This window comes from Barbus barbus, assembly GCF_936440315.1.
Source record: "Barbus barbus genome assembly, chromosome: 5".
Classification (NCBI taxonomy): domain Eukaryota; kingdom Metazoa; phylum Chordata; class Actinopteri; order Cypriniformes; family Cyprinidae; genus Barbus; species Barbus barbus.
Window position 1 is genome coordinate 28,515,627 of NC_136733.1, and position 27,278 is coordinate 28,542,904.

Below are 27,278 nucleotides of genomic sequence, written 5' to 3' on the forward strand. Positions count from 1 at the left end.
AACTTTGCAACAAGTAAACAATTACGATGAATCTAAATACATTTATTAGTATATTCTACTTCAAAAACTGACAGTCTTCATCCAGCAGTACCACACACTTCAACTGTCACCTGTCATTAAGAGCATGGCACATGTGATGGACAATGCAAGATCACCATGGAAACTGCTGAGGTAACAGAAATTGGTTCACCAACTCGGAAACAACAAAAACTGATAGGAATTCAGAAATAACAGGCCAGATACAAGTACAACCTAAGACTGATATTCAAGATGCAATGCTGTGAGCTAATCAAAAGCACATTCAGCACACCGACTGCGAGATGTGGCATAAAATATTGCATGGTTCCAAGCCACTGAGTTACTGTCAAAAAACTAAATACATAGAGATATGTCCACCTCAATATATTCATTTCAAAAGCAAAATGTTATTGTGAAAACCAAGTGAACAATTGCAAAACTAAACCCAGCTTTTCATTCAGCCATCAGGGTTTCCCAGAATTTTTTGTAAACAGAATACAGGAATGTTTATTAAAACCACGTTATCATGGATTAATATTAATGATAAAAAAAATATGATCAACATACAGTTTGCCTCTGCATGCCATACAGACAAATGTATACAACTTTCCATTACACACAAAAAAAGCCATTGGAAAAATCTAGAGATTAGTCATGATTAGTTGCCGTTTTAATATATTAGTAGTTTTTCGCTATAAGTAGTTTTAATGTATCGATAGCCCTATTATTTTTATGTAATGTCTGCTTTACGGTTTTAACAAAGCCAAATCTTTCCAAGTGCCACCTGGAATCTTTCCCTGTGGTCCACATAGCTCTAATTTACCATATTAAATAACTATAACTAATCTAATGTTTACTAGCATTAAGGCACTGGTAACCTACTGACTCGACAGAGAGATCTCAAGCAAACACAACACAAACTAAAGGGATTGGGCATAAGCAAGTCAATCCTGACATTAAAGCACCTCATTAGCTTCCATCTGGACACAATCCAACACATCTGAGGAGCAATAATACAGATCCCTTTATCATCTCATTAAAAACTTGATTTAAACCTGTCAGAAGTAGCATTTCTACAGAGGAATCAAAATACAAGAGAGAGATAGAGAGAAAACTGGAGCTTCCTCATGCCATTAATAATATTCCAGTAGTGATTTCTATCTTTAGATTTGCGAGGGCATGAGAGAAATTACGCACTTCGTGTTTATAGGAGCCAATGAAAGCTCTTACATTTTGGTGTCAGATTGACAGTTTAAACAGCACTAAAACACTAAATATTATCTCCGATATCAGTCATTTGCCTAGAAAGCATTGAGATACAGTTTGATGTACATTTGGGGAAGAGCGAAGGAGTTTAATTGAATATAGTGATTTGGAATTGCATGGCATATAATGGGGATTTATTATGATGAAACCCATAATCCCAAAATAATGCAAAATATATTTGAATGGCATATCAGAATATGCATTTGATGAAACCATGATTACCTGTGACTGTGTCCTCTGAATGCCAAAAACATTTTCTCTTTGTGCAGCACGAACAATAATAAGATGATTTCATAAGAAGGTCACATTAGCATAAAAATTCTGAGCATAAACCACTGTCATTTGGGAAACTAGCTAATCAGATCCATACATACGCTGACTAGGCAATCACATTACAGCGTGAGGCAAGAATAACCCTGTCAATCAAAATAATAGCTGTGGCACAAACCTGACATTATGACTAGAAACATGAAAAAAGCAACAATTTAAAGGAGTTAAATATGTGAGAACCGAATCCAAAACAATAACACACAGCTTGCAAATGTTGTCAGTAACAGTCTTTGTATTCATAAGGCAGCTGGGCTGATATGGCTGTCAGGGTGTGTTGGGCTCTGAAATTATGGCCTATTTATAAAAGGCAGCCACTGTCTGCTGAAAGTCCTTAAAGACGATCTCTGGCATGTTGAAGCAAAATTGTGTTTAAATGAACAGATGTGGACAAACTGCTGATTTTGTCTGGCCAGAGGAGATTGACACGATTTCAGAATCAGAATGAGCTTTATTGGCCAAGTATGTTTACACATACGAGGAATTTGTTATAGTGACAGATGCTCCACAGTGCAACAGAAAGACAGAAACAGGACAGGGCACAGATAATAAAGAATAATATCCAAATAGGCAATGTACAAAGCAGCAAAACCACAATATATAATAGACAATTATGTATGTACAGGTCTGATATGTGCAAATTCGAAATGGGAAAAAAAAAATAAGTGTGGTGTATAATAGTTGTGTGCTCCACATTTATTGTCAAGTGTTCATGAGATGGATTGCCTGAGGGAAGAAACTGTTTCTGTGTCTGGTCGTTCTGGTGCTCAGAGCTCTGTAGCGTCGACCAGACGGTAACAGTTCAAAGAGGGAGTGTGCTGGATGTGAGGGGTCCAGAGTGATTTTACCAGCCATTTTGCTCACTCTGGATGAGTACAGTTCTTGGAGAGTGGGGAGGGTTGTACCAATGATTCGCTCAGCAGTCCGGACCACCCTCCGTAGTCTTCTGAGGTCAGATTTGGTAGCTGTTATTGAAGTTATTGAACAGTTATTGAAGTGCAGAGGATGGATTCAATGATAGCAGAGTAGAACTGTTTCAGGAGCTACTGTGGCAGGTTGAACTTCCTCACCTTTTTGACAATAGTCAATGTGATTGTCCCACTTCAAGTCCTGAGAAATTGTGGTGCCAAGTAATCTGAATGACTCGACAGCAGTCACAGTGCTGTTCATGATGGTGAGCAGGGGGGTTTCTCCTGAAGTCAACAATCATCTCCACAGTTTTGAGCGTATTAAGCTCCAGGTTGTTAAGACTGCACCAGACAGCCAGCTCCTTAACCTCCCGTCTGTAAGCAGACTCGTCACCGTCCTGGATGAGGCCGATCAGTGTAGTGTCGTCTGCAAACTTCAGGAGCTTGACAGAGGGGTCTTTAGATGTGCAGTCGTTGGTGTGTAGAGGGAGAAGAGCAGTGGGGAGAGTACGCAGCCCTGAGGAGCTCCAGTGCTGATGGTGTGGGTGTTGGATGTGAATTTACCAAACTATTCCCCCGTCTAAATACTGTAAAGCTGATATAAAGCTACCCAGCTTCATATCAAGTTGATGTAAAGCTGCTTTGACACAATTGGCATTGTTAAAAGCGCTATAGAAATAATACTGACTTGACAAATGACACATTATATCATATTTCGAGCCCATTTAAAGGTGCCATAGAATGAAAAACTGTCTTTACCCTGGCATATTTAAATAATAACAGTTCTGTACATGGAAATGACACACAGTGAGCCTCAAACACCATAGTTTCCTCCTTCATATGTAAATCTTGTGATTAAAAAAGACCACTGAAAAACAGGCGAATCAGAACATAACACCGACTGTGACGCAACAGTCGGGATCACTACGCCCCCAACATTTGCATAAACCCGCCCTTGTTCTAAGCCGGCCGAACCATCAGAAGCTCTGCAGGTATTGTAAATAAACAAGCGCGGACAACAGCGAAAATAACACAATAAATGTTATGTTCCAGGCCGTGCAGGGGATGTGAAGTGCAGGGATGGGTTGGTGTCTGTATTCAGAAAGGCACAGAAAGCAAATAATGCGAGCCACTAAAGGGACATGGTTAGCTCCTTGCTGGCGGTAGCCTGTGACAGTACATAAGATTTCACTCTCAGTAAGGAGAGATGAGGATGATGGCGAATGACTTACAGATCCTGAGCACCACTGACAAGCATCTGATCTTGTGAAATGTGTGGTAAGTACTGTTGCTCCATAATGTAAACATAGTTTGTGTGATCGCGTCTCTTGAAAGTGAACTATAACGCGATCGATGGATCGTTCAAAAGCAGTTTCAATGCCTCGCATATTAATAACGGCTCCCTGATGCCCGCGTTTTATATACAGTATAATTACCCGACGATATAACTGCGAGAGAAAGTATTTAAATATATATTTTCCTCCCTGTGCTTCCTTCTTGCTGATGAGCAATACTGTGAAACAGCCAATCAGAGCAGAGCTCAACATTGAGCAGCACTGTGAAACAGCCAATCAGAGCAGAGCTCATTATTATTCATGACCCTGCCAAATAAGCCAATAACAGACCGTTTCATTCTAGAGAGAAATCCTAGGGTTGTAAATGGACATGTAAAATCGTTTCTAGAGATTTTTTGCCCTTACCTAAGCCACATACCTTCTGTGTAGATATCAGAGAACAATTTAAAATACTGTATCAATGCATTCTATGGCACCTTTAAATATGCACGCGAGTGTCTAATGCTGTTCTAAAATACATAATCTTACACATTTATAGGCTACATTTAATTTATCACATATAAAATGTTGAATACATTTTGTAATAATTCTCAAGTTTTCAAATGTATTTTTATGACCTTGTAAAATGAGTGTACCGGCACTGCATTCTGAAAAAGATCCACATATTTTATATACTAAAATAGAAAAATACAAACGTATTGTGGGCAAATGAATAAGTCTATTCAAGCTATTCTAAAAAGATCAATCCTGTTTATAACCAAAGAACAAAAGGAAATGAAAGTGAAAAGTGAAGAGTAAAGCAATAGAGCTTTTTCTCCAAAGTCGCTGGATACCAAATTATAATTTCAGATGCCAAGATAACTAAAGATATGAAAATGTAGGTGTAAATATTCATGTACACATGAACACAAATGGTCACGTACACACAATTTTCATTCCTATGATCAGATCAGCGTCGTCCGTTTCCTGCCTCCATGCTCTGCCCCTTCAGCATTCCAGAACTCCCTGACTCCCAGCAGTGCTCCGGGATTTCCCGCCTAGACGCCCACATTTCTACTGCCTCTAGATCACACACAAAGTCAAACATATCTGACAATCCATTCAAATGCTGCTTACCATCTACAAATGATGTGGCAAGAGTAGGGTTGCAAAAGTATGAGATTTTCAAAGTACGATAACGGTTTCAGGTATGTTTCGTAACTGACAAAACTTGAAAGCACAAAGCTTATTGAGACTACTAAATCATGAATGAACTGAAAAATAAAAATCTTGAAATGATCAATATCAAGATAATTAAATTTAGATTTGAATGTTTCTCCAAAATAACCCTACGCTGCTGATTTAATTAATTTATTTTTTCAGTGAGGGAGGGTTCTATCAGCCTCACTTCTCTGACATTTTCCCTGCTGCTTATGTATGTCTAGCAAAAGTTGACAAGTCTGACAGACATTTGAGGGAAAGGATTTATGTACATGCACTTGACATTTTCCATCCGGATGATTTTTTCAATACCATAAATAAGCAAATGCACATGGTGTGCCAAGCGATAATTTTCAGACCATGATATACTAAGAAACAGGACAAGAGTTCAACCCTAGACAAGAGTTCACCATCATTACTGTACATTTTTATTCATGTCATTCATCATTGCAACAGCTATTATTGTTATTCAGTTCAGCAATCATTGATGATATAATAAAAGATTCGCATTCATAAGAAGATCCTGATAGGAATAAAACATGAACTTTCCTGTAGCCGCTTCTCATCTCAGGAAAGGTGGAAACCCCCTAAGTAAAGCGTTTCTTTTTCCCCCTCTCCTTCTCCACTACCCCTCCCTCTCTCTTCCTTTTACCACCCCCTCCCTCTTTCTCTGGTCAATAAACAGGAAGTCTAAAGAGTTATGGTAATAAAATGGAGAAATGAGTGGACAATGGGTGGGGGTGCTTAGCACGATGACTGAGAATTACATTTTATTATCTTACTGTAATTATTCTCACCTAGAATAATCTCCTACAGGATAAGAGATGTTTCATTTATGATGTTCTTCCATACGTGGACATTTGAGAAATCACAAAGTGACAGGAGGGCAAAGATGGTCATCGCTGTGCTTAAAAAAAAAAAAAAAAAAAAAAAAGGTGGGCTTCCCCACCAGAGTGGCCGTCACAGATATCTGTTTGTGAGGCTGATTATGTAACTCATCATTTTCTACTGCAGATGTAATATTAATGGATTCTCAAAGATCTGTGAATTTTTCACCAGTTTCTATTTCAATAGATATGAACAATCATTTCCAATCCACAACACCTTCAGTGACCTTTACTATGATACACTTGATTTATAGTGATTTCAATACTAAAAGAGCACCATGACAAAGGGCATTATATTTTATTGGAGTTGCGAATGTGAGTTCAGTCTGCACTGAATGTGAAATAAAAAGACTGACACACAAAATAATGGCAAAAAACAGCTTTCTACCAAGTTGTCCTTGCCAGTTGCACACAACAACAAACACAGTGTGACTTAATTCATAAAATAAGACACTTATGAGGCATTTCTTTTTAATGAATCAAAAACCATACAGCATGACCAGTTAGCAAGGTCCATCTTTGAAAGGCCTCTCGGACAGCTATTTCATCTATTTAAATGGGGAAACACCCAAAAATGAAAATTAGCCCATGTTTTACTCACCCTCATAGCATCCTAGGTGTATATGACATTCTTCAGCCATACGGGGCACATTTTATTATAGATGCATGCACTTTATTTGACTACTTTTGGACTGTTGACAAAACACCCGCCTACTGCCATTCTAACGCTTGGAAGAGCAAGGAAAATATTTTTAATATAACTCTGAATGGATTCATTTGAAAGAAGAAAGTCATATCTAGAGTGCTTTGAGGGCGAGTAAAACATGGGCTAATTTTCATTTTTGGGTGAACTAAGTCTTTAATTTCATATTTGAAATCACCAATGAGACTGACATCTTTGTGCAAACATTTGTGCAAATAGCATTTAAAAAGTTTTTTTTTTTTTTTTCAACCAATTCGCATACACAGTCCTAGTAAGCGTGCGACTGTTTTTAGAGCTACTGGAGCTTCTAATGGCAGCTATAGTGACGCGAATACTGTAGGCTCATTTATTTAGAAGGCAGGACTACTCTGCCATATTGCACTTTCTCCTATTCTTAAGTAATATGACTGCACCTTCTTTTAAAGTCTGTGCAGTTAGACTGATTCTCAACATGACTCCGTATGAACAGGTTCTTTAAAGTTAATCAAAAATTACAGCACAACCAATACAAACCATACAGTAACTCAATTCACAAACTAATGACTCTTGAGGTTTTTTTTTTTTTTGTAGAGAATCAAAAACATACAACGCAACAAAACGAACTTCTCTTGTGAGCCAGTTCTTTCAATGAAGAGTTATAAGAGTTAAAGGGGTCATGAACGGAGAAGTCAAAATTCCCTTGATCTTTTGTTATATAAGAGGTCAGTTTCAGAACTCCACTTTCTCGTCTAAAAACAGCTTATATTGAAGCCAATCTGCCAAAAGACAGCTTGTGGAATGTGCCACTTTATGATGTAATAGTGTTGATAAACACCGCCTCTGTTTAGCCACACCCACCAATTCGCGCACATAGTAGGTAAATGACAAGAGTGGCAAATGCAGTTCTACGCACAAACAAAACCATAAACTTTATTTGATGTACTTTATTTTTAATGAAGTTTCAGCCTGCGACAGCATGGACTTGGTCCTTTGTTCACTTCATACCACAGATTGGTTTACAAACAAGGCACAATTCAACGCAGGATTTTCAGAAAGATTGAAACTAAAAGACAATGCTGTGCTATAGGATACGATGTCACACCACAAAAGTGTAACTGTTAATATTCCAGTAGTGATTTCTTGAGGGAGAATGTTATTATTGTGTGATAACTATTGCTTTGTTATTACAGATCGTTTGATATGTCCTGAGTATTTATGCGTTTTAACCTAAAAAAACAGCAGCATCCATCTTTGAAGGATGCAGGCTGTCAAACATACACAACTGTTAGACAATCATAGCAGTGGGCGTTTACTTCCGAGTCTACAATCCGCCACGCCTATTCAAACAGAGCGTTCTAATAAGTGGTTTCAGAAAATAGCCTATTAATTCTAAATTATTATGCTTTTTGATGTAAAAATCTTGATAACATTATATGTGGACCTCAAAGAACAGCACAAAAACAAAAGGCAGTTCATGACCCCTTTAAAAGAACCCAAATATAGCCAAATTACTCAGAAAGGGATCAAACTGAATTAAAGTCAGAATTAAATCAACAGCTTGTGAATCAGATTTAAATCTGAAAATCTGAATTGATATCCAGCCATTCATTACCACATCATTACCAGCCATTACAAACCCTACTGCAAAACTAGTCTCCACATACAACAAAAACATTCCTGTAATTGCCTCAAGGGCAGCTGCTTCACTTGGGTCTTATCAGACATTTCTGCTGTGTCCTCATTATGAGCCTGAACGGGATGCTAGGATATCCCTGATGACTAGGTCCTCTACTTGCAGACCAATATACGCGGTCAAACTGTGTGAACTGCTTGATGTTTTATAAAACAAGGATGTGATAAAAACACTTCATTCATTTTTTTCTGTAGAATGTATACGGAGTTACTTCTAATAAATAGTAAAAACAACAAAAAAAAGAAATTCACCAAAAGCTCAGCATTTTGCCCAGCATTACCATTGGTTTGACACTGACTGCGCTACATCTATACATCCCAAAGACATGTCAGCCACAGCTCTGAGCTAAATAAAGCTTGCCATAGAGGGAGTGTTCTGTGTGTATCAGCATTCCTCTCACGGCTGTTTCAAAAACAGCCTTCATAAGTGTCTCTGTGTTGAAATGAGACCTGAATAACACAGAGCACTTTAATCTGGCTCTTTTGACACGGCTAGCTTTGCATACAACTATTAGAGTGCCTTCAACATGGTTATGCAGTTAAGGAATAAAATAAATTCTCTCATGGAAATTCAAAAAATTAAAAATAAATCACAGATTAATAATAATAAAAAAAGGTTGATATGAGAAGTCTGTAACACGCAAACTTTCGACCGCATATCTATACCATTTTAGTGGTATCGACGTTTAAGTGACTCCTGTGGTTTACAAATGTAATCGCAATCAACTGTACTCATATTGCAATTCTGTCTCCAAAAGCATCAATGACCTGCCAATGCAGACATCAATGCAGCAGCAAGTCAACAATGTCTTGATAGCATTAAAAAAAAGAAACCAAGTTCTTTTTCTTTACAGCTTAGTCGGTAACTTGATTTGACATGCATGCTAGAACGCTACACAATGTCTCGCCCTATGCGATCTCTCTTTCTCCGTTACTGATATTTCGAAACATTTCAAAAGTATCACTTGTGCTCTAAAATAATTATGTTGACAGCCGCTGTAATCTCCTGCCACTGAGCATCTGTCTTTTGTTAGACCTGCAAAGAAACCAGCAAAGTATATTTTTAGACCTTCTACTTTTCCCATAAAAATGTGTCGCTTTGTTTCACTGCATAACAATTCTGTGAAAATGTGTTCATATAAGCTCGTTTGAAGTTAATTTAATTTATTTGATTAAAAAAAAAGTCACAGTAAATTTCTAATAAATACTGTTCATTTGAACTTCCTATTCAAAGAATCCTGAAGTATCACTTTCTAGGGATGTAACGATTCAGTCCACTCACGATTCGATTTTTTTATTTATTTTTTTACAAAATTAGATTTAAGACAAATTATAAAATTAAATGTGTCCTTTAATTATTGCTTGGACAAAATGCAGCACGTTTCTTTGTGAAATTGAAATATAACACTAATAATATACTAATATAGCACGTGCATATTATAACTCTTTTGTTGGTTTTGATTGCTTCTATTCTCCTCATTTGGAAGTCGCTTTGGATAAAAGCCTCTGCTAAATAACAAAATGTAACTAATGTAAATGTAAATAAAAAAAAACTCAATTGAAATTTTAAAACAAGCTCCAAATCAAATAAATAACACAAATAAAAGAAATCTCTTCATACAAACAAAATAAGGCTTTGTCTGTGCTCTTTCCATTTAAAATTAGAGGCAACCACTGCATTTTAATCATGATCCAAGCAAAGATGCTGCATACATGCAACATGAGCAGTTTTTAATCTAAATTAGATTTGTATAATTTTGAAATTTGAATGAGACGCAGATTCACTCTCTGCCAGCAGGTGGCGCTTTAAGCGTTTCCTTAATTTCCGCTGTAAACAAAGCAGCGCTGCACTTATAAACTTTAATATGCATTATACAGAGGCAAGATGAAAAGAAAAAAATACCATCTAAACTTTTCTAAAGACAGTAAGTTCCCCTCAGACATACATTCATATAAACTCCTACCCCTAATCGAATCGCGATTTGTTTAGCATCTCAACCGATTTGAATCGTCACATATATGAATCCATTTTCAACCGGCTCGCGGTTAATCGTTACATCCCTATCACTTTCCACACAAATATTAAGCAGCACAACTGTTTTCAAAATTGACAATACTAAGCACCACCAAATCAGCATATTAGAATGATTTCTGAAGGATCATGGCACTGAAGACTGAAGTAGTGGCTGTTGAAAATGTCATTCAGCTGAAAGAAAAAAAAAAAAAAAAAAAAAAAAGTCCTGAAATGGAAAAATTGTAATATTTTACAATATTACAGTTTTTACTGTACTTTTGATGAAATACATTTTATATATTGGCAAACATAAGATATATATATTTGCCAATATATATTATTTAATATATTGGCAAAACATTTAAAAAATCTTTTAAAAATGTTAGACCCCAAACTTTTAAACAGTGGTGCATGTGCATTTAGTTAAAATATGAACACTATACATTATACAGTATATGAACTCATCAACGCTCAAAGCTAATCAACGCTCGCCACCACAAGAAGAGATCAATTACGCGACAGTCTTACTGACTTCGCACAGGTTCCCTGTCATATTTTGCCTACATTACTCCCTCAATTTTGTTAGCAATTCAATGTAAAGTTCACCAAAATGAGAACAAGGGCCCTGGGGGAGGCAGGTGATTGCAACAGAGTGAATCAGGATGTTTTACACTGTGAATTTGTGTGATGTGTATTTCTCCCTTCAGGGCATGCTGTAGAAAGTACATGTTCATATCATCAGGCGCTTGACAGCTTTAGTTAAAACCAAGATTTACACTTATCAAATACAGACTGTTCTGCCTCCAAAAAGCATTTACTGTTTACTGTGTTGAGAGGTGCTGAAATCGCGTTTGGTCTCGTACTGTATCGCGTATCTTGTCAGTGTGTGCACTTGCTTGGCCATTTTTAGTTGATAAACAGGAAAGTGGGTCCAGCTGAATTGAAATGGTGATTTGTTGGATTCGTATAAAAAAGGTTATTATACCGTGGCAGCGGTCGCGGCAGTCGTCGTGTGAAGCCCTCTTAGTGTGAAGACCAAAGAGTGTAAAGACCATCAACTCTACCGTGCGACTCCACCGGGCAGGGATAGAAGTATCGCTTTTTATTTTAGTTTTTTCATTTATGTTTATTATTGAAATGTTGTTATATGCATGTGTCAATTTTATTTAATTTCTTTATTTTCTTAAACATGTGGGTATACAGTATTTATAGAGTTGTAACTTTTAGTTTTAGTTACTTTTTCTTATTTGTAAGTTGCTTTGGACAAAAGTGTCTGCTAAATGACAAAAGTAAGTAAAAAGGGTTCTTCTGCATCTTGACTTGGGTTGGTTTAAAGGGGTCATCGGGTCCCATTTTACACAAGTTGATATGATTCTTTAGGGTCTTAATGAAAAGTCTATAACATATTTTGATTAAAAATTTTCAATGGTAGTGTAAAAATAAAAAAATTTTTACCCTGTAAAAATCAGCTGTTTTCAGCAAGCTGTTTTTTTATTCCATGCTTTAAATGCTAATGAGCTCTGCTGACCCTGCCCCTCTCTTCCGTGGTGTGACGAGCAGAGTGTGAACTTCAGCCGCGAAACTGGCTAACTAGCACGTTATTCGAAAAGACGATTTGCAAAGATTTATAAAAACCCTTATAGTTACTTCTTCTGTAGATGAAGCTGGATCACGAATGATTCGCGCGAACATAGGCGAATTTATGTAGATCGGGATCGGCGCATTCCTTTCAAAAAAAAAAAAAAAAAAAAGTTTGTGTTCACCAGCAGAATGCAAGTCATAGAAGTTTGGAAGAATGGAGCGAACAAGTCTGTAAATGAGACTCAGTATAGATTGCTCTTCATTCACAAAACTCAGGGGGCCTTAATCCTTAATGTACAAATGAATCCTTAATGCCTTCTCTTTAATGTATGAATTAATGTATATTAATTCAAAAGATGGTTGTGTACTTTTTACTGATCAAGACAGCAATTATTCATCAAATGATGAAGCATTACAACCCAGCATGTATCCAGACTGCACTTTCAGCATTTTAAAGAGATTATTCGGGTTCCTGTATGACAAACAGTGCAAAGCATGAATTTTGAGGGTGTATTTGCGATGCTACCTGATCTGCGTAATTTCTTTAGGGAGTCAGGCACAACAGCAACTGCAAAATAATGCCATCAGTGGCCAAAATTAATTATAGTGAGCCCCCCCACCCCCCACAACACTGTCAAAGAATCTGAAAAACACCCAACTTCAAATACTCACCTGAATGTTAAGTTATCAAAAGTAAAGAAACATTCGATTTCTTTGTCTACTTTGCCAAATTCCTCTCTCTACTAGCACATCATGCATGCTTTAGTGGCATAAGCAGCAGCATTATTTTATTACGTTACATACCAACTAAGATGTTTAGACCAAGTGCAGACAGAATTTCTACAGCTATTTTAGGACCTCATTTTATAAGCGATGGCAACCTGGATTAGTGCAAAATAACTTCAATAACTAACAATTGAAATAAACACAGCTTGATTAATAAGATACCCGCCCACTCACTCCATCTCAGCTCCAAACCGAACACAGATGACGCTGAGCGGGTGAGAGCGATTTGTAGTAAGCCTGGGTAATCCCTGCTGCATGAACAAAACAAACCAGAATTAAACTGAGAGGCATTTAAAGCACTGAAAACCCTGAAGCAGAAGAGAAAAACACTACTAAATGCTCCCATGAGCACTGACTGAGCGAGCAGAATTCAAGTACTTCATCTCATTTTGAATGTACTTTAAAACCCTGTTGGAATCCCATATGTGTGGTATCTGTATGTGTGTGCGTGTTTGTGACGGGGGGAGTGACCTTTGGTAAATTGAATGTAGTGTGAACCTGCTGTGTGTCAGGAGAGAGCCTTACTTCATTCTCTGCATGTGTAAGAGTGTGTGCTTCTTGAACGGTTGCACCACGAGTAGATGGTTTTAAGATGACCAAACTTACGTTGTGTGTGTAACACAGTGACAGAGCCATAAGGACTGAGTGAGACGAGAAAAAAAGCTAAAGAATGAGAGAGATGCAATCAAATTACGCCCCCATTTGGAAGTATTTTATCCAGAGTTTACACCCCCATGGCCAGAGGTGAAATAGTTTCATCATTGCTTGCATGATTATAAAATATTTTATAATTATTATTAAAATAATTTTTGCATTATTGTTGGTGGTAATGTTGTTGTATGAATGCATTAATGTTTGATCTGTTGGTACGGACATGAAAACAAAGCACAGATGCAACATCTCATTTACATATCGACCAATGCAATATACCAAGCGCAGCACAAATGAGCATAGTCGCAAATAAAGAATAAAGAAATAAGGAAGCCACAGTACGTTGAAAAGAACCGGAGGCCAAAAAATTAAGTTTTGAAAGAAGGTTTGATAGACCTGGTATTGCGTGACTCCTAGCTGGGGGTTTTAAGTAGTCTTTTATTTCCTGTAGCAAATTAAAAATAACATGGATTTTTTTGCAAACAATATTTTAGGACAATGTGTTCTTGCTTTCTAAATTAACACATGTGGTAAAATCCTCTCCCTTCTATCACGCGCACTCTGCGGTGCCTCCTCCTATAGCACAAAATAGTTTAAGACATGCTTTATTTGGTCATTACAGGGGACCTATTATGCAAAAATCACTTTTATAAGCTGTTTGAACACAGTTGTGTGGCCGCAGTGTGTGAAATCAACCAGCCTATAAATGTAAAAAAATCCACTATCTAATTTTTTTTATCCCGCCCATGTGTGACGCTCTCTGCCCTATTAGCATAAGCCCTGAGTGAGAAACTGAGGTCTGCCATTACTGGAGTTATATAGAATGTCAGTGCCAAAGAGGCTTTATAAGTGTTGTGTTTTGGAGTCTCTATAGACTCCCTCCATCTGAGCCGAGGACACTGTGGTTAAATTTCATTTTCGAAGGAAATATCCCAGAAAAAAAAAAAAAAAAAAAAAAAAAAAAAACTGTAACGTCGTCCCCTATATCTTTAGGAATAAATACCAACGCTTTGTGCGCGAACGTCAGCTGCAAAGCATCATGCATTTGTTTTGCAAATTGCTTTTGTGAAAGAGCTTCTTGGCACTCTGTAAGGCTTATTGCTAAAGCTATCATTGAGTGTGTTTACATGCACCCTCTTAATGCGATTATAATGAGATTGTGACAATATTGCGATTAATCTTTACCTCATGTAAACGCAGTACTTCGATCTAAATAATGCGATTAAGCTCATAATCGCAGCAAGCATAATCGTATTAACATAGGTGGCGTACTCCGATTTTAATCGAAATATTCAGGCATGTAAACACCTTAAATCGCAGTATTGCCGATCTGACCAAAGTGCACATGCGCTCGTGATGATGGCAGCATATAGGCAAACAAATTCCATCCCATTTCTATGGTGCCGAAAAAGCGTGGAATACAGCCATACAAAATCATTATGCATTAAACGTAAATAAATTAAAACGGCGGCCAGTAAACACACCTGCTCTTTCTGAGTCCATCATTTGTGCTGTGCAATGGGGTATGTGAATAACGGCAGTTATAAAAAAAAAAAAAAGTTACCACAATTCCTAGCGAATAATAAAAATAATGGAAATTGCATGTAAACGGGAGTAAGATCGCTTGAAGTTGTTGAGCTCATAATCACGAGTGGGTCTTATAAAGTTTGTGATAGCAAAAGACCAGCTATGTTGTTATTTTTATCCCGCAGTGCTCCCCGTCTGTGTAATTCATAAACGCAAATTATGCACAGTATAATCAGATGACTGACTTTGAAGCCGAGTAGTTTTCTGTAAAGATAACAGGCTTGTACTAATAGGGGAATGTTTATTTGCAAAGGCTAGCACTGCTAATGCGGGAGCTGGAGCTCTTGAAGCACTGTCCTCTTCTCCAGGAGCAACAGCTCACTCGTGTTTAAAGCAACATACTAAAAACAGCGCGTTTTGGCTCACACCCTAAAAGTGGCAATTTTAACAAGCAGTAAAAATGTATCTGTGGGGTCTATATTGAGCCAAAACCTCACATGGGGACATCAGAGATTTATTTTACATCTTGTAAAAAGGGGCATAATAGGTCCCCTTTAAATAAATGGCACAAATAGCAGTAATTTGATGAGCGCAAACGTTAGAAGAACACGTTTTACTACACTCCTCCCATAAATTAAACATAACTCTGTCCACGCCTTTTCAGCGCCAATTCTTCACTGGGTGTCTTTAGTAAAACCTGACAGTACTATTTTAAAGCCAAAAGACGTTTTGCGCTGGCGCAAGCCGTCAGTAAAACTGGCCCTTAATGCATAAACTTATGCAAAGTTATGGAGAAAAAAAGAAAGAAATGACCTTAATTTTGTGCTTTCACGGTCACATTTCTTAAATATTTGCATCTTTTAAATCTGCATCAACTTCCAAGTGAACAAAAGTCAAATTCCATGGATTGGATCCTTAAAGCCTCTGTGTCTTCAGTGCTTCTGAAGTAGTTTAGGTTGAAAGCAAAAGAAGCCACTCCATCGACAGGTCTTTGGCATATTTCTCAATGTGCTAGGGTACATTTTTGATAATTCTATGACATCTTTGTATCACTGATGAAAGTGAAAGGTCACAGATATATCCAGAGGCTCAGCAGGAAAACACTGACTGTTGAGAAACAGACTAAGGAACCTCTGTGTGTTTCTGAAAAGTCTCAGTGTTGCGAAAGACTGCATTTCCAAGAGTGCCTCTGTTCTTCAGAGGAATCTCTACCCTTTCCACAGTGTCTCAATACGTTCCTGAAGAACATAAGTGCTTTTGTGAACAAGCTGCTGTGCAGTTATATTTACGGTACATGTACAGTACACGACTGATTCTTCATGAATTTACATATCCGTTTAAAGAAAAACGGATCACACGTTAAAGGAACAGTACACCCTAAAAATTCTGTAATTCATCTATCTCAAGTCATTCGAATCCTGTATGACTTTGTCAATGATAACCAAAACTGCTTGATTACCAGTATTCTTCAAAATATCATCTTTTGTCTTCTGAAGAAGTCATTTCATTTTTAGGTGAACTACCATTTAACATGTTCCCAGCTTTGTTTTAATCTCAAATCATTCGGTTTATGATGTTCAGATCTATGTAGTAAAAAGCCTTTAGATAGAAGCATCTGCTGTATGAATAAATAGCATCTGTGAAGTGTGTGTGTGGGGAAGGAAATGTTTTCTGTGCTCTAGTTGTGTGTGTGTTTGGCTGAATACAGCTCATTGTTCTTAGCATTTCTTTGGCTTCTACCCACGATCCCACAGTCCACCTCCACTTACCCCAATTACACTTCTCTTCTTCTACCAATCCTGTTTATGCCTCTTTCTCCTCTTATATTTTTTCTCTCATTCACTGAACAAACAAACTAATAATATGATTAACATTCCTCACTGACTGATATTAGTTTCAGGGTTCAAAGGTCAAAATCTAACTAAACCCTTCGTGTCATAAGCAGCGCTTCAAAATGGGGTCCGGGGACCTCCAAGGGCCACAAAGGGGATTATGGGGTCCATGGGAAGGTCCAGAGAAAAATAGTGTATAAATAATATAATAAATATACATAAAAAATAAATGTAAAATCTTCCGAATTTGATATTACTGCTTCTTCTAAAACTGATCATGAAAATTATTTTATCCTACATCAAACAATTTATGTTTCCCTTCATGTTTATACATCTAAAAGTACTTTGATGGTGGATAGAAAAAAAAAACTTTATATAAAACAGAAACTAAATATTCTCTAGCTAATATTTCACACATTTTTTATATTTTACTTGACTTGAAACTTATACTTGAAAACATATAGCTGTCTTTAAGCAGGTCCCTCGCAAAGGGACCATCACATTTGGATATTCATAAAATATGTGTCTGGAAAAAAATCAGAAAGAATATATAAATAAACACCTGACATTAGTGCCATATATGGTTTTATTATGCTTTACCCATATTTACTTATTTTTCACTGAATATTCTCAGAAGGGGGTCGATTGCAAGGAGGTCGTCATATTTGGTGATTTGTAGCAGCAAAGTTCGAAAATCACTGATATACACGATCTAATGCATTGCACATCAATATGAATGATTTAAATCACTCTTCAGATTTCTGAATTAAATCACACAGCTACAGAAAACTAGCCAACAATCCAGAGGCACTTAGTATTGAGACCACAGCCAGATGCTCTGAAGAATAAAGTGAGGTTAAAACTCACCGTTACCCTTTCGATGCTTTGGGGACGACCTCTCCATCCTAATCACTTAAACTCCAGTGGTCCAACATTACATGTTAACCATCAGGGGGACACAGAAAAGTGCCTGCAACAGCCATTCAAACATCTAAAGCCTGCCTTAGACCAACATACACTTATACATTTCCAAACAGAAAAGTAGTTTTTATGGAAACAAGGCCATAGCGAAGAGTCACGTTTAACCAAATCGTCTCTGAGAAGTAGAGTGGGATCTGATTTACTGTGGCGGCAGTATCCTGAGGGGGTGGGGGTGGGGGGTGGTCGGCCCTTCCTGCACCCCCCCCCCACCCCTTTACACCATCTGGTTCCCGAGACCAAATGTTCGGCCCTCAAAAACTCCTCCTCCACGTACCACACTACAGTCTGTGTGTGCTTGTGTGCCTCAACATGCTAAACAAGCTCAAGCGGTGTAATCCAGACGGCCTGTCATAAGCCTTATTAGTGTTGTGTGCTAGGCCCTGAGGGATTGTTAGGTGCTTCATAAAGTTATTAAGTTTGGTGAATTATAACATAACCAGCCCAACTGCGCACCTGCGACGCTCAGATAAGTGCGCATGTGTGTTTCGGTGAGTTATTGTGCTGAACATGGCACTGTGCAATACTGTCAAACAATTTGTGGGATTTCTGGGATTTTGACAGAAATAATAATTAGATGATGTTTTCTGTGGAATGTGTGTTTTTGACTTGGAAAAAAAGGAAATATTACTTTAAAGCTAAATAAACAGTATGTGGTTACAATTCACTTAATGAGCGAGTCATTGGCTGCATCTACATACTTCCCAAATATAAAAGCAGATTATTCTGCTATTTGAAGAGAGCAATCTGAATTCACTCACAATGATTTTTAGTGAGATTCTGAAGTGCACATCCGATCCCATGAAACCACGAGAGATCATTTGTGAATGGCTGCAAAGCAATGCAACTGACACTGATATGAAGGTAGTACATCATGATTTCTTGTTTTAAACTGACAATTAAATGTACCATATTCATACAAATAAAGCAAAGAGAAAAACAAATTTTTCGATATCAACATCATAAACTGCATTACAAATTACATTAAATCAAGGGTTTCCCAAACTGGGCTTAATGTAGAACTACAGTGGGTTTGTGATTTGAGGTTATTTAAACATAAAAACAAAAAAGTTTACCTGCATGAGACACTGAACTGAAAACATGTAAATGTGTTATGCATTAATGAACAAACATTAATAAACATGAATATAACAATGATATTTCACATCCAACAGACCAATGGCTCTGCTTCAGCTTCATTTGTAACTTTCTATTTGCGAAAAAGCCAAAACTGACTATATTTAGTGTGTATAATATTTACGTGTAATAGCCTGTGTGTGTCTGTACGTTAGCATTTGCTATTGTGCTGCTATTCAGGAAAAAAAAAAAAAAAAAAAAAAAAAAAAAAAAAAAAGCACTCTTATTGTGTTATACTTCTTATATAAACAAACCCCCTTAAGGGGTATTTCTGGCCCCATATTTTCAGTTTTGAGGGTATTCTAACTTCATTCAAATAGGCTGTGTCATGTTTTAAGTAACAATTAAAGTAACTGATATTTTTGTAGACAAAACATATCGCACATCCATTGTCGGCGCTCTGGTTAGGTTTGATGTTTTAAAGAAATTTAGCATTTGAAATTCTACAACAGTTTTGAAAAACGACTGAGAGGAGTAGTTAAACATAGCAAGTGTGTCCTGATGGCACAGTCTTAATTCTGATCAGAAAAAAGTTCAGACAGTCTGTAGTCATTTCCTGTTTCCTGGGATTTGCTGTCATTCCTTGGGTCCTGTGAGAGTGAGGGGAAAGGAAAGGAGTGGTAAAGGAGAGGGGGAAGGACAGACAGTTCAGGAAACAAGGGATCAGGCAGGAAAGCACAAAGGAAAATGTCACGGCAAGAAAAGGGTGTGGCGCTGTCATACACGCATCACTTCCTTTTCGATGGGCCTCTTTGATGTCTATCAGCAACAGACAGGCAACACACAAACAAACCCATACTTGCACACCCCAGATACAGAGAGATGGGGATCAGGACAAAAGCGAAACAGACCATGAGAGAATCACGAGTGTGAGACAGACAGACGATGTAATCTAAAAGAGGAAATGAATGACAGGGAGTGACTCCGCTTTGACCTCACATTCCCAAAAAATGATGGACACTAAAATACTCTGAAGCCAATCATTGTACGCTAAAGGCCACGTCAGCTTAAAAATTGTGACAAACTGGCTTCAGAAGAACTGAAGCCATGACAATTTCCCCCTCTTTCAAATACATACACATTACATATGCACACCTACAGCATTATCAGCAAACACGGATCTACTGCTACACACAGCATTACCACTTCAAACCCAAACACAGCATGACAAACATGCGCGCATGCACAAACAAAATCTAGCAAGAAAACTAGGAAAAAAGTCGAAAGCCACTTCAAACGCTTTAGGATTTCTTCAAAAGCGCGCGTTTTTTTGTGTGCATTTTTAAGCAGTGTGTGCTTCAAACTTGTTGCTAACCAAAAATATTTACTGTTGGTAAAATTATTCAAAATGACAAAGCGATTTATTAAATTTTCTTATAAACAAGCAAAGTAAAATGCAATCAATTTTGCAACTCGCATAAAACACTATTAGAGTTAAGGGTTAAGGTGTTCACACCAACACAAATGTTTTGCATGAAAATTTGGTGAGATTTCCACATGCAATTTGTTAGTTCAGAACAACAGGATGAACGAAAAAGCAAAAACACACTGACAGTAGGTGGCATTTTTAGAAAAGCAGCAAGCTCAACTCTGCATTTCCAACTCTTAGCAAAAAAAAAAAAAAAAAGTCTGTTCTATTCGCAGGATGTAACCAAAAGGGTGAATCTTACTGGTTGCAAAGCAATTAAAACAGGTTAGAACAGCTTTTTGTGAAAATAAGTAAATAAAAATGAACAGATGCATTCAAATTAAAACTATTTATTGTAACAAATTTTTACACCAAACATTCGTCTTGGTGTGGATGTGCCATTAAAGTACCCCTATTATGCCATTTTTAAGGTTGCTCCTAAAACAGGTTTACATGCATCCAAGGTCAAAACACACTTTAGATTTCTCAAAAAATAGCTTTAATTTAACCTCATTTCTAAATGATTCCTAAACGACTCGTGCGAAGCAGTTCAAAGAATCAGTCTCTCTAAACCCCTCCTTTCCGGGAGCCCTCGCTGCTGTGATTGGTCAGATGGCACAGTCTTTTGTGATTGGTCTACCGCATACAGCGCGAATGACAGCCCATGGGCAGACATTATACAAATGTGTTACTTCATGACGTACAGCCGTAACAGAATAAGATTCAAATGCCTAACATCTCATTTAGGCGATTGTGAGCGGACTCATTTTTTTAATAGATAATAACTTTATATATCGTGCACTTTCGGCTTCACGACTTTGCAGAAAGTTTATGTTCACATACTGCTACATGACACACTGCATGAAAGGTAATATTCGAAAAGGCATAATAAGCCCGGTACACACCAAGCTGATGGTCGGCCGTCAGCAGTTTTTGTTCGTCGGCCGACTAAGTTTTCTCAGTGTGTTCTGCGCCATCGGCTGAAGTTGGTCCTCGTCAGCTTTTTTTTGGCCGATTCGACATGTTGAATCGACGTCGGAGCTCGTCGGTCAGTCGGGCCATCTGATCATTCTGATTGGCTGTTCAGCTGGCAAACCAGTGCACGAGAAAAGCGCAGAACGGACGTGCTACTTGGCCGTCGGGTGTCGAGTGTCGGCTTGGTGTGTCAGGGCAACTTTGGACCCAGACGCTGCCAACGTGAGCCGACCTCGCAGTCTGCTTTCGTCGCCACTAGTTCGTCGGCGTCGGCTTGGTGTGTACCGGGCTATAGGGGCACTTTAAGGATGGGAACAGAGAACCGTTTTTTATTCCGAACCAGTTCCAAACACTAATGGTAAAGAGTAACTGAACTAACGTCTTACTTATTAAACCACACATTATCAGAATCAGAATCAGAATGAGCTTTATTGGCCAAGTATGCTTACACATACAAGGAATTTGTTATAGTGACAGAAGCTCCACAGTGCAACAGAAAGACAGTAACAGGACAGGACACAGGTAATAAAACAAAATAACAAGAAATAGCCAATAACCAATGTTCAAAGCAGCAAAAAAATAAAAAATAAAAAATACACAATATATAATATAGGCGACTATGTATGTACAGGTCAAGTATGTGCAAATTAGAAATGAGAAAATAAAAATAAAAATATAGCTGCGAGCAGCGATGACGGGCCCAAGCCGTCAGCATACGCCACCCCGGTGGCATCGATAAAACGGTGCCCAGCGAGCACAAGCATCACAGTAACCCTCTGGCAGTTTGGTTTTAAGGGATACGGCAATTAAAGGGTTAATCCAAACCATCAACTCTGTGAAACACACACACACACAGAACAACATATAAAACTTTAAATTCTGTGAAAATATATTTTTCATTGGTAGTTGATGTTAGTTAATGCATTTACTAATGCTAACAAATGAGAAATTATTATAGTTACCAAAGCTTTTAATGATTTATAAGCATTTTTTAATGATTTATTTTTCCATTAACTAACATGAATAATTTTTTCTAACACAAATTAATAAAGTAAAAAATATATTGTTAATATTTAATGTTATTTGTGAATTAACCAATGTTAAAAAACAACATTATTTAACTGTTGTTAATTTACATCATTAATAAATATATACCATTTAATGTTGATCAAAATCAATTCCAAAATGTGTTAATATATTATTACATTTTAAAGTTTTATCTTTTGAACATGACTATTTTTCTAATATAAAAAATATTTTGTTCATTGTTAGTTCATTGTAAGTTCATACTATCAATGAAGAATTAACATGCTGTAAAAAATATATTTTTCATTGTTAGTTCATGTTAATTAATGCATTCACTACTGTTAACAGATGAGACTTAATTATAAAGTGTTATCAAAACCTTTAATGCTTTATAAGCATTTTTTAAGGATTTTATTGAGAAGTTTAAACAGACCCTCTCTCTCTCTCTCTCCCCCTCCACACTCACTGAACTCACACAGTCAGTCACTCACCCAGTCACCTACCGCAAACATTAGAAGCACAGAGACAGGAGAACTCTGATAGTTTTTAAATTTTCTCCTCCGCATAGTGTATTGTAAATTCATGAAATTAATCACATATCCTCAGACTGTATTGTTCTGTGTATGTAATTTTTTATGAAGTGTTTGGAAGCTGCTCTTAAAAGAAAAAAAAAAAGAAAAGTTTTCTCTTTTTTACTGTAACTTTAATAAATTGCCATTAAATCATCGTTCAAGATATCCTAAATCCGTCCGCAATTTAGTATCTTCAGTATTTTGGCATCATAAGAAAAAATGTTTGGTGTGATTTACGTGTTTCTGTTTGGAGGAGTATGAATTTGTTTACAGCCTGTTTAAAAACAAAACCCACATTAAAATAAATATAGCCGACTTCCTGTTGGTCGTAGCTAATGACTGTAAATTAGAAAGTTGTCCGGATTAATAAGAACAATTTATGTACCGAGTTTGGTGTCTGTAGCTATCATTATATATATATAAACATTAATAATTATATACCATTTAATGTTGATCAATATTAATTCCAAAATGTGTTAATATATTATTACATTTTAAAGTTTATCTTTTGAACATGACTATTTTTCTAACATTAAAAAGATTAATAAATGCTTTAAAAAAATTGTTCTTTGTTAGTTCATACTATCATGGAAGAATTAACATGCTGTAAAAATATATTTTTCATTGTTAGTTCACGTTAATTAATGCATTTCCTAATGTTAAGAATTGAGACCTTATTTAATGATTTATAAGCATTTTTTAAAGATTTTAAAAAACAGACCCTCTCTCTCTCTTTCTCTCTCTCACCCAGCTCCTCAATCCACACAGTCACTCACACAGTCACTCACACCCCACCCCACCCCACCCCTCACTCAGATGCAGGCTGGCAGGGAGCTCTCACTCAGCAGTCTAACAGCTTTCTGATAGTTTTTAAATTTTCTCCTAAGCATAGTGTATTGTAAATTCATGAAATTAATCACATATCCTCAGACTGTATTGTTCTGTGTATGTAATTTTTTATGAAGTGTTTGGAAGCTTCTCTTAAAAGATAAAAAAAAAAAAAAATTATCTTTTTTACTGTAACTTTAATAAATTGCCATTAAATCATCGTTCAAGATATCCTAAATACGTCCGCAATTTAGCATCTTCAGTATTTTGGCATCATGATAAAAAATGTTTGGTGTGATTTCCGTGTTTCTGTTTGGAGGAGTATTAATTTGTTTACAGCCCGTTTTTAAAAAAAAACCCACATTAAAATAAATATAGCCGACTTCCTGTTGGTCGTAGCTAATGACTGTAAATTAGAAAGTTGTCCGGATTAATTAGAACAATTTATGTACCGAGTTTGGGGTCTGTAGCTAAAACTAACCCCCTCATTTTTGACAAAAGGTGGCGCTATAGAGTGTCTCTTCCACGCCCGTTTATGAGCTTTTTCCAGTGTCTAACTATCATCAATACTGATATGTGTGTTGAGTTTCATGACATTCTAAACATGTTATCTGCCTCAAAATCACCAGAAACGAATTTTCAACTTTGACACGTTGCCATGGCAACATAATTTTAGATATCAATATTCCCTTCACAGTTTTACATCGGCCGTGTTTTGACATTATTCTGGTGAAGTTTGAAGCAAATCGAGTAAAAATAAGATGCTGAATTCAAAGCATTTTGAAAACGACACACTTCCTGCAGCCAGTTGGTGGCGCTATAACTTTCAGTCATAATAGTCACATCTATCCGATCGGCATCATACAACGAACAAACCACTGGAGTTTGATCTACATCATACAATGTATGTGGACGTTATTAGGCATTTCCTGGGTCTCATTTTTCGCCATAACTTCATCGCCTCGCCACGGGCAAACCGTTCGACATATCAAAAATATCTTCGCAATTTAGCGTCCCCAATGTCTTGAGATCATGTTCACCGAGTTTGGTGGCAATCGTATGGAAATCCTCAGAGGAGTATATCAAATTCCAGAGCATGCGCTTTTTAAACAGCCCTGAATAGCCGACTTCCTGTTGGGCGGAGCCTAAGACATGCTGTGCGGAAGTTGTTCGGCTCAATGAGTTCTATATGTGTACCGAGTTTCATATGAATACGTGCAAGTATGTGTGAGCTATACATCAAGTTTTCTGACAATTTTCCAGGGGGCGCCGTAGAGCCCCTGTGCCACGCCCGGGTCCCAGCCTCAGCGGCGTCCTAATGGCCGCAGGTTCCAATGTGCGTGCCAATTTTCGAGAGTTTTCGGGCACGTTAAGGCCCCCAAAAGTGCCCGGATGATTGAAATAAAAAAAATAAAAAAAAATAAAAAAAAAAAAAATAATAATCCTTAGAAGAACAATAGGGCCCTGCGCCTTACTGGCTTGGGCCCTAATAAGTGAGTGTGGTGAATGGATAATGAATTAGTTGTGTGTTCTACGTTTATTTATTGAGTGTTCATGAGATGTATTGACTGAGGGAAGAAACTGTTCCTGTGTCTGGTCGTTCTGGTGCTCAGAGCTCTGTAGCGTCGACCAGATGGTAACAGTTCAAAGAGGTTATGTGCTGGATGTGAGGGGTCCAGAGTGATTTTACCAGCCTTTTTGCTCACTCTGGATAAGTACAGTTCTTGGAGAGTGGGGAGGGTTGTACCAATGATTCGCTCAGCAGTCCGGACTACCCTCCGTAGTCTTCTGAGGTCAGATTTGGTAGCTGAGCTGAACCAGACAGTTATTGAGGTGCAGAGGATGGATTCAATAATGGCAGAGTAGAACTGTTTCAGTAAGTCCTGTGGCAGGTTGAACTTCCTCAGCTGGCGAAGAAAGTACAACCTCTTCTGGGCCTTCCTGACAATGGAGTCAATGTGAGTATCCCACTTCAGGTCCTGAGAGATGGTGGTGCCCAGGAATCTGAATGACTCCACTGCAGTCACAGTGCTGTTCATAATGGTGAGTGGGGGGAGAGCAGGGGGGTTTCTCCTGAAGTCCACGATCATCTCCACAGTTTTGAGCGTGTTAAGCTCCAGGTTGTTGAGACTGCACCAGACAGCCAGCTCCTTGACCTCCTGTCTGTAAGCAGACTCGTCACCGTCCTGGATGAGGCCGATCAGTGTGGTGTCGTCTGCGAACTTCAGGAGCTTGACAGAGGGGTCTTTAGATGTGCAGTCGTTGGTGTAGAGGGAGAAGAGCAGTGGGGAGAGGACACAGCCCTGAGGAGCTCCAGTGCTGATGGTTCGAGTGCTGGATGTGAATTTGCCAAGCTTTACTAACTGCTGTCTGTCTGTCAGGAAGCGGTTGATCCACTGGCAGACGGAGGTGGGGACGGAGAGCCGAGTTAGTTTATTTTGAAGGGTTTCCGGAAATAATGGTGTTAAAAGCGGAGCTGAAATCCACAAACAGGATCCTCACATAAGTCCCTGGTCTGTCCAGATGCTGCAGGATGAAGTGCAGTCCCATGTTGACTGCATCATCCACAGACCTGTTTGCTCTGTAGGCAAACTGCAGGGGGTCCAGTAAGGGTCCAGTGATGTCCTTCAGATGAGCCAAAACCAGTCTTTCGAATGATTTCATGGCTACAGACGTTAGGGCCACAGGTCTGTAGTCATTAAGTCCAGTAATTTTGTGTTTCTTTGGGACGGGGATGATGGTGGAGCGTTTGAAGCATGAGGGGACTTCACACAGCTCCAGTGATCTATTGAAGATCTGTGTGAAGATGGGGGCCAGCTGCTCAGCACAGATTTTTAGGCAGACTGGTGACACACCATCTGGACCAGGTGCTTTCCTTCTTTTGTTCTTCCTGAAGACCTGGCACACATCATCTTCGCTGATCTGAATTGTAGGTGTGGGGGAGAGAGGGGTTGCTGGAGGTGTGAATGGTTGTGTGGAGGGGTGTTCTGGGCGGGTGTGGGGTGATCGTTCAAAACGACAAAAGAACTCGTTTAAGTCGTCTGCCAGGTGTTGATTCTCCAGAGTGCTGGGGGGTGGTGTTTTGTAGCTGGTGATGTCCTTCAATCCTAACCACACTGAAGCCGGATCACTGGAAGAGAATTTGTTCCTGAGCTTGTCAGAATAATTCCTCTTTGCCACTCTGATCTCCTTTTCCAGTGTGTATTTGGCCTGTTTGTACAATACTTTATCCCCCTTTCTGTGAGCATCTTCTTTGGCCTGACGGAGCTGTCTGAGTTTGGCAGTGAACCATGGTTTGTCATTGTTGTAGAATAGATGAGTCCTGGTAGGAATGCACATGTCCTCACAGAAACTGATATAAGATGTTACAGTCTCTGTGAGCTCGTCCAGGTCATTTGCCGCAGCTTCAAAAACAGTCCAATCAGTCAGGTCGAAACAGGCTTGTAAATCCCGCTCTGTTCCGTTAGTCCATCTTTTAACAGATCTTAATACAGGCTTTGCAGACTTAAGTTTCTGCCTGTAGGATGGAATAAGATGAACCAAACAGTGATCAGAGAGTCCTAAAGCTGCTCGTGGAACAGAGTGATATGCATCCTTTATCGTTGTGTAACAGTGATCCAATATATTACTGTCTCTGGTGGAACATGTGATGTGCTGTCTGTATTTTGGCAGTTCACGGGAGAGATTT

The 27,278-nt window shown here is 38.1% G+C and overlaps 1 protein-coding gene across 3 annotated transcripts in view; it reads right to left on the bottom strand.

Annotated features, from left to right (window-relative positions):
• Positions 1-27,278, bottom strand: part of LOC306869166 (stAR-related lipid transfer protein 13-like) — a 57,488-nt gene that overhangs the window by 22,281 nt on the left and 7,929 nt on the right. Inside the window, exon 1 of one of the 3 annotated variants that reach the window (XM_079415802.1) lies at positions 17,534-17,776. The exons of the other annotated variants lie outside the window; for them this stretch is intronic. Within the exon in view, the coding sequence (XP_079271928.1) occupies positions 17,534-17,570 (37 nt within the window). The 5' untranslated portion in view covers positions 17,571-17,776. Of the gene's footprint in view, positions 1-17,533; positions 17,777-27,278 lie in introns of those variants that run through there. 3 annotated transcript variants of the gene reach the window in all.